This window comes from Sinocyclocheilus rhinocerous, unplaced genomic scaffold (genome assembly GCF_001515625.1).
Source record: "Sinocyclocheilus rhinocerous isolate Xijiao unplaced genomic scaffold, SAMN03320098_v1.1 scaffold1603, whole genome shotgun sequence".
In the NCBI taxonomy this organism is placed as follows: domain Eukaryota; kingdom Metazoa; phylum Chordata; class Actinopteri; order Cypriniformes; family Cyprinidae; genus Sinocyclocheilus; species Sinocyclocheilus rhinocerous.
In genome coordinates, this window is record NW_015623880.1 from 12,123 (window position 1) to 20,135 (window position 8,013).

The 8,013-nt window shown below is 35.2% G+C and overlaps 2 protein-coding genes across 2 annotated transcripts in view; both read left to right on the forward strand.

The window, feature by feature from the left end:
* LOC107737394 (tumor necrosis factor-like) overlaps positions 1 to 1,757 on the forward strand; it is a 10,172-nt gene extending 8,415 nt beyond the window's left edge. The window contains exon 5 of the mRNA XM_016548887.1: positions 1,308 to 1,757. Coding sequence (XP_016404373.1) covers positions 1,308 to 1,747 — 440 coding nt within the window. The 3' untranslated portion in view covers positions 1,748 to 1,757. The remainder of the gene's footprint in view (positions 1 to 1,307) is intronic.
* Positions 1,758 to 7,177: 5,420 nt separating this feature from the next.
* The window catches only part of LOC107737368 (tripartite motif-containing protein 29-like), a 5,931-nt gene continuing 5,095 nt past the window's right edge, over positions 7,178 to 8,013 (forward strand). The window contains exon 1 of the mRNA XM_016548852.1: positions 7,178 to 7,762. Within this exon, the coding sequence (XP_016404338.1) occupies positions 7,178 to 7,762 (585 nt within the window). The remainder of the gene's footprint in view (positions 7,763 to 8,013) is intronic.

Sequence of the window (8,013 nt, forward strand, 5' to 3'; positions counted from 1 at the left end):
GCGGTGAAACAATGGCGGACTGATGACAGCTCACTCAGGGCGGGTCTAAGGTAAGACACCAGTCCAGTCTGTGCTGAAACGCTACTGTCAATCAAACTATCGTGGGAGGGGCCTGTCTGTGTGACGTCTGAGATCGGCTTGATTTGAGAAAGGGGAAAACATTTAACCAGATTAAAAAAAAAACACTGGGTGGATTTTTGTCATTATAGTGTGGTTGTGTACATACACTGTCAACACACATTTCAGTTCAAACAACTTGTAAAAGTGCATGTAGCATCCTATGACCCCTTTAAGATATACTGATGTTAACGTCTCGCTGGACGAACAGTTGATAAAGTGTAACTATCAAATTTGGAATCAGTTCAATCAGGTTGATTTTGAATCTTCAGATTCGATTCCCCTCTCAAAACCTAAGAGTTAATTTCCCTACACTGCATTATACATCTTAAATATATTGCAAGAGTCCAGATACTTTTAGGGGTGATTGTATGAAGTCAAAAAATTGACTGGACTATAAACCTTAAATTATTTGGTTATGTATCCAAAAATGTAGGATAAACAAATATGTGTCAGATTTCACTCCTATAGAAGTACTTTTAAAAGAAGTACAGTTTTAAAATTGGTCTGTTTTTGTTAGTCAAAGGCCAAAGGTACTGTATAGCAGTCAAACTCTACTATAATTTGACACAAATTCATCTGTCAATTAGAAATGAATCGGTTATAGACACCAATATGGTTGGTTGCATGACGCTCTCATCCTTGAAAATTATACAAACTATACAAATTAAGAGAAAATATGACCCTGATTACAGTGGATACACTTTCACTTATATTGAGGATAAACATAGTTTTGATGTTTTGCATGGCACCTGCCAAAACAATGAAATATTGAAATGTAGACATTAAAATTAATTTTAAGAACATTTGTGATTATTTTGTTAACATTAATGTATTAAGTATCAATGTAGTGTCCGTAATTGAATGGACAACTATTTTTACAGCATTCATTAATCTAGGTTAGTGTTACTGTATACATAGCCTATAGGGTACTATTGTTCATTATTAATTCATGTTTGTTCATAATATATGAATTAATGTTAAATTAGGCAACATCAAATGTAAAAATTAAAAAAAATATTATCTACTTGCATATTTATGAATTGTGCTCACCAAGACCATAAACTAAGCCATTATGGCACAGTTTATTAAGGTTGTCACTTGATGTCCAAAGTAAAATCTGCATCCTGTAGCAAAAACCTATTGAGAAGCACCGATTTAGGCCATGTTTTGGTTGTATTCTCTTCTAGGTGCATATGACCCTGACGTGTCTAAGGACAACCTAGATTGGAAACAGAACCAGGACCGGGCTTTTGTTTCAGGTGGCTTGAAATTAGTGGACAGCGAGATCATCATTCCTAACGACGGCATTTACTTCGTCTACAGCCAGGTGTCTTTCCACATCAGCTGCAAGAATGACATGACTGAGAACCACAAAGTCGTGCATATGAGCCACGCAGTGTTCCACTACTCTGAGTCCTTCGGCAGCTACAAGCAGCTTTTCAGCGCAATCCGCTCCGTCTGTGTGCACGCGTCCAACACTGAAGAGCTGTTGTACAACACCATTTACCTCGGTGCGGCCTTCAACCTGCAAGCTGGAGACAAACTGCGCACCAAAACCACCACAGAACTCCTGCCCAACGTCGAAAACGATAACGGAAAGACCTTCTTTGGGGTGTTTGCTTTATGATATGCACTCTAAAAATAGGAACTTTCCGTTTTTTTTTGTTTTTTTTTATTACAGGTGTTTTACCTGTATTTTGCACTGCATTGCGTTGTGTTTTAGACTTGTACGTAAAATTAATGGATAATGTCCATATAAATGGATAATTCACTAATGACACAACTCTATTTTATTGTGGCAGTGGACAGTCTTAATACTTTGGTTCCTGTTAGCGCTTACTTTTCAGAAACTTCCTGTTTCATTTCTTTGCATGGTACGTCTCTGTATTTTTTTGTTTAAGCAATATTTGTATAGTTCACTCACTGACTCTGCTCTTCCACTGTGTTTCTTGTTTAAAGCCTGTTTCATATATTCAACTGCAGGACTGTCTTGGTGAGGTGGTGTCAGATATTGTTTGAATAAAGCAACAAATGAGTGAATCAAAAACATCAAAGAATGATTTAGACACATTAAGATGATACACAGGAACTGCAGCAGCACTTAGTCATCATTTCTGTTGCTAAAGTTCAAATGACACAATATTCTAGAAACAGAACTAAATGGATTATGATGTATTTCAGAGTGTTTTTTGATAATAAAAAAATCAACTCCGCAAACACTGAACAAAAATAAATCATGTGAGTTAAATCAAGTTAACATTTAAAACCTGTATTTTAAAAATGTATTATTGTAAGAATGCGCACTGCCTCATTTTTTTCCTGTCCTTCCCTTTTCTGTTTTAACACTAATCATCATCACCCCACTTTAAACCCACAAATGCGGTAAAGTTGTGCACATGCTTTGACATTGTCAGGCTCGAGATGTTGTGTCAAATAAATCCGTGCTGCATCTGAGTGCTGTCTATGATTGATAGTCAGTGGCCACAAAACCCTTTCTGCAGCCAAATCATAGTCACAAATATAGTTTTTGTTAGTTTATTATTATTATTTAACATTTTAATGGTAGAAGACAGCCGGAGATACGACGGAGATTAATCAACTTTAATTAAACTTTAGCTAGTTAAACTTTACTTATTGTATTTAGTTATATTTATTGTGTAAAAAGTCATGAAAGAAGCTAAACACAAGAAAACAGGAGCACATTCAGTAGCTCTTGTGAATCCACAGCTCTCATCTTTACATATTCTTTATTAGCGCAGTGTCATTTCTACATGAAACCACACCCTCACACACAGAAATACACAGATGCTTCCTTAGAGCTGATAAATCTATTTATATCAGTCACGCACATGCCCACACAATGAAGTTGTACCACCCCTATATAACTCCTTTTAATATAGCTAATTGATTCTGTCTGGCTGTTACTCATTCCCATTAAACAAACTAATCTTAAGTAATTCTTACACACTCATTGTATTCCTTTTATATTACACATGGGAAAATCTTACTATATTGATTATACTTTAATATTTAAGTTATGAGTAAATATAGAATCCATGCACATTTTGAAAATTTTTATGAACAAAAAGACGTAGGCATACACTGTAAAAAATGATATGATGAAAAAGCCATGACAACTTATGGTTTTAAGTTACTTTAACTCATAAAAATAATTTAAGCAATTTCAACTTTTTTTTATAAGTTATACTAGATTCAACTTGATTTTTTAAGTCAGTTTAATGTTACTGAAATTCAAAGAGCCCAATTTAGTTCAGTGAACTTAACATTTTAAATTGTAGCTTATTGGCACTAACCGGCCAAATCTCTGAACATGGATTCATGCGCAGGAGTCAAATTTGTACATGAATTTAATATTAGAGTCCTTTCCAAGAAAAAAAAAAAAATTCAGCAAATCTAGACATTAGACTCATGTTTGAAACATGAGACATCGCAGTGCAACATCAAACAAGGAGACACGGGCAGACTATACAAGAAAAAAAAATATTCAGCAAATCTAGACATTAGACTCATGTTTGAAACATGAGACATCGCAGTGCAACAGCTTGGCCGACACTTTTTAGATGTTAGAGGTAATGTGGCCGACGTTTCGCGCTTGGGCCGACGTCGGCCAGACGTACGTGTGCTGTCCGGGTAGTTAACTGATTCAGATGTATTTAATTAAGGATGGAGCTAAACTCTGCAGGACAGTGACCCGCAGAGCAGGATTCGACACCCCTGCTTTAAACAATCACTTTTTTTTTGTTATTCAAAACATTGAATGTGTTTAATTAATTTGTGTATATTGAAGTCTGTCAGTGTGTATTGTATATAAAATAACCAACTGTTAGTCATTTTTACTGTTATTTTCTTATTTTAAAGGCTCATGGTGAGACACTTCATACACACAAGAAGGGCGTGCAAGCTGGCCTCCTAATACGAAGACTACGATGGTGCACTGCAGGACACCTTTCTCCTTTTAAATGTTCAAGAAAATAAAGGACTGTAATGGACATGCATGTGTGTGTTTTTTCAAGCTTTTCTCAGTGGTTGTTTCCCATGAGGTATGAGTGTATTTTCAGCTTTGTATGACAGTTTCTTGGCAGTTTTTTGCTACTTTTGTGCCCTTGTTGTATACATATACTGGCATTCACACATTAGCATGCACAGGCAGGTTGTGTACTGTTCTTAATATTAAAACCCTGTAAGCACTGCAAGAAAAAAATAAATTTTAAATGTTTCAAACAAATGTATATTTTTTTTATTTGGATCTAAAATAAAGTTTACATTATCATAACTAGAAAATTAATGTTAAAAATTTTGAACTTAAGTTGAAACAGCAAATATTGTAAAGTCAAATGAACTTCAATAAAACAATTCAGGACTAGGCAAGATTTAAATTATTGAGTTGAAATGACTTGTACTTTTTAGTTGATTTAACTTAAAATTTTAAGGCAGCCACAAAACTTAAGTTTTTAAGTTGAAAGGGGTGAAATTTTTTTACAGTGTAGGAGAAGATTCATAGATTTGATAATGTAACCATTATCATGGTTTAAAGTTTCCATTTGTATCCACTAGTCAAAACAATTAGATTTTTATTTAGCTGAAGTACTGTATGTACAACAAAACCAACTTAATGGTTTGATGAAAACACACACAATAGTGACAGAGACAGAAAAACATCCTACTTGTTCCTCTATTCTTGTTGACACTCATTTCAACCCTCACCCAATAGTCCATTTAACAGCAGGTTTTTTTTTATTTTATTTACATGACATTGATTATGACTTTTTTTAGTTGCCAGAAAGCAGGACATTATAAGACTTTTAGCAGAATGCTTTTGCTTCAAACATGTTACATAAAACACATGGCTGTTTAAATAAGTCACTCAAAAATGCTCAATTACAGATTCAATATATTCTGCATACAGTTACTGTACAGACAAGAATTATTTTTCATGCTTCAGTGGTTACCACTTTGAATCAGGCGGCTTTTTGTACATGTATATTCTCAAAATGCAAAGATAATAAGCTCCATTGCTAGTCTAAACACTGAATATGAATTCTGAGGTTTAAAATGAACAAATCCTGTTTTCAAGAAGTTTTAGCATGGGTATTGACATGCTCAGGGAGCTCTGCTGGGTCATTCTGTGCATTAGCGGGTGTAGATGTGGTTTTAACATAGACTACATCAGAACATGCCACTTCATCCTGGAGAAAGAGCAAAGAGATTGTGCTTACACCTAAATTGCACACAGCATTGCATGTAACCATATATATCATACAATATCTCAGCCGGTTATACTTAAGGTAAACTTATTTAACAACATCTATCAATATGTCACCATATTTAAAAAATGCTTCTATGTATAATTTCTCCAACATTCATTTACACAATTAATGAAACTTTTTTTAAATGAATCAGTAACAAGTAACAAACAAGGGTTTTCAAATATACGATTAATACTAAAATCAACATTTTGCTAGGATGGACCCATTAGGTGTCATTAACAATATAAGAAAGTGTGTTTGTGTACCTCTCCATATCTAGAAGATAATGCCAGAAATGCCAGTAACAGTACTACAGGAAACACAGCCACTAAAATGAAAACATCTGTGGAGAAACACACAGGCTAGTTGACAATGACATATCATGTTCATAGGAAAAAAACACAGCAAAACTCACTGAATAATGAAAAGCAAACCAAGCCTATGACTTACATTGTGGTGTGTGGTGTGTTTGTTGTGGTGGTGGAAGTTCTTGTGTTTGGTGTGACAGTTGATGTGTTGATAAACTGATTGTATAGACATGTGGTTTCTCTGTTCAGAAGCCAATAAGTGTGTGATAATATAACACTGGAACAGCAAAACATGCCATATCATCAAAAGTATCAGAAACAAAGTTAACAGTAATGATGACAACAGACATAAATAGAAGAAAACTACCTTCAACATGAAGTACACGAAGTGTGACAGCGACTACTTGCTGAGACGGGACAAAACACTGAGTTTAAAAAGAGTTAAAAAAGAGTTTATCCAGAGCATTCAAATGAGCTTTACTGGAATATACAATAACCAGGAAAAATAAAAGCTGAAAAGATCGCTTCAGGGGTACAAGCATAATTTAAACCTTAATAGTAGTTAATGAACAACACAATGTTACTCAAATCTCATCAGATTTGGGTTATTATTATTAGTAGTAGTAGTAGTAGTATTCACAAATACTTTTTTAATTTGTTTGCACTGCTTCCCTGTTTCAAACAGAGAGCCACCCGAGCCACCCTTCTATGAAGCCTGTATTTATAATACATTATAAGGGTATTCTTAAGGCATTATAATAAATGCATAATGTATTATAAAAAAAACTTATAATATGTAATATCATCTCATGATTAATCATAACAACAGTTTTAATGCATTATAATATTTACTTATTTGTGCTTTTAAGAGTATGATGATTTATTACACACAATGAACACAATGCATCCACTTACATTAGATTATATTTCCCATAGTTATAATGTATTATAAGTCTCATATCTTGCCATTGTTAACTTGTTACTTTACTCAATAGGTGTATTATTTTTAGTGCCACTTGCACTATGAATGACATTTAGACATTTGAGATTTATGACCAATAGTCTCACAATATTTTTTTAGATTTTTATATCACACTTTTTTTTTATTTTATGTAAGCATCATAACAAAGTATGTATATACATTATTATGGTAGTATACACTTGTTTTAATAGGCCAGGCTTAAGAAGCAGCACTTAGTATTATACAATATGTACTGTAAGCTCAGCCATCTCTACCCGGTGTTTGGTCAGAAGGAGCTCTTTGAAGCCAGGTTTACACTGATCTGTGTTGAAAAGGTCTACGTGCATATCAGTGGACCACAAGGAAGAAACGAATGTCTGAAGTGGCATATTTCACAGAAGTGAAAGTATGCAGATGGAATGAAGAAAACTTCATTTCTGGGAACAAATGCTCATCATTCTAAAATAAACAGCACACTCTCAAAGAGGAGCCCAGTAAGTACACTTCGCTTTCTCAGTGATATGGCAGACGCCAGTATTAGGACATCAGAAAAGGACCAGGACAGCTGTCCAGTCTGTCAAGATCTACTGAAAAATCCAGTGACTTGTAAATGTGGACAGAGTTTCTGTTCGGCGTGCATTCACAGTCTGAAGCAGTACAGTCCAAAGGGATCCCACAGCTGTCCTCAGTGTGGTGAGGCGTTCGCTCCAAAGCCTGTTCCACGCAGATTCATCAAGGTTGAGAGAATGAAAAAAGTGGAGCTATCTTCTTCAAACCATCCCTCGGATCCAAGCTATGCTGGACCTGGAGATGTAGGGTGTGATGAATGCACTGGAAGAAAACACAAAGCCGTCAAGTCTTGTTTAATGTGTCTGGCTTCCTTCTGTGAAAGCCACTTAATACCTCACACCACAGTGACCTATCTGAAGAGACACAAGCTGATCGAAGCCTCCCCAGACCTGCAGGAAAACAACTGCTCCCAACATGACAAACTCAATGAATTCTATTGCCGTACAGACCAGAAATGTATTTGTGCTTCGTGTGTATTGAATGAACACAAAGGACATGATACGGTTGAAGCTGAAACAGAAAGGATGGCAAAACAGGTGAGAACTTGTTCATGTTATATGCCTGACTTGATGGGATCAAATGATTTTTGATGTTTCCATCAGTTCCCTGAGGTAAAATGGTTGTAAAATGCTGTAAAAAGAAAGTTGCATGAGAGCACATGATCATAGCAGTAAACTAGTTAGACCAGTCAGGGAATATGTTTTAATATGTAGCTACATTTCCCCCCCTAAAGACTGAGATTGCAGAAAAGCAAAGGGAAGTACAGCAAAGAATCAAGGACAAACAG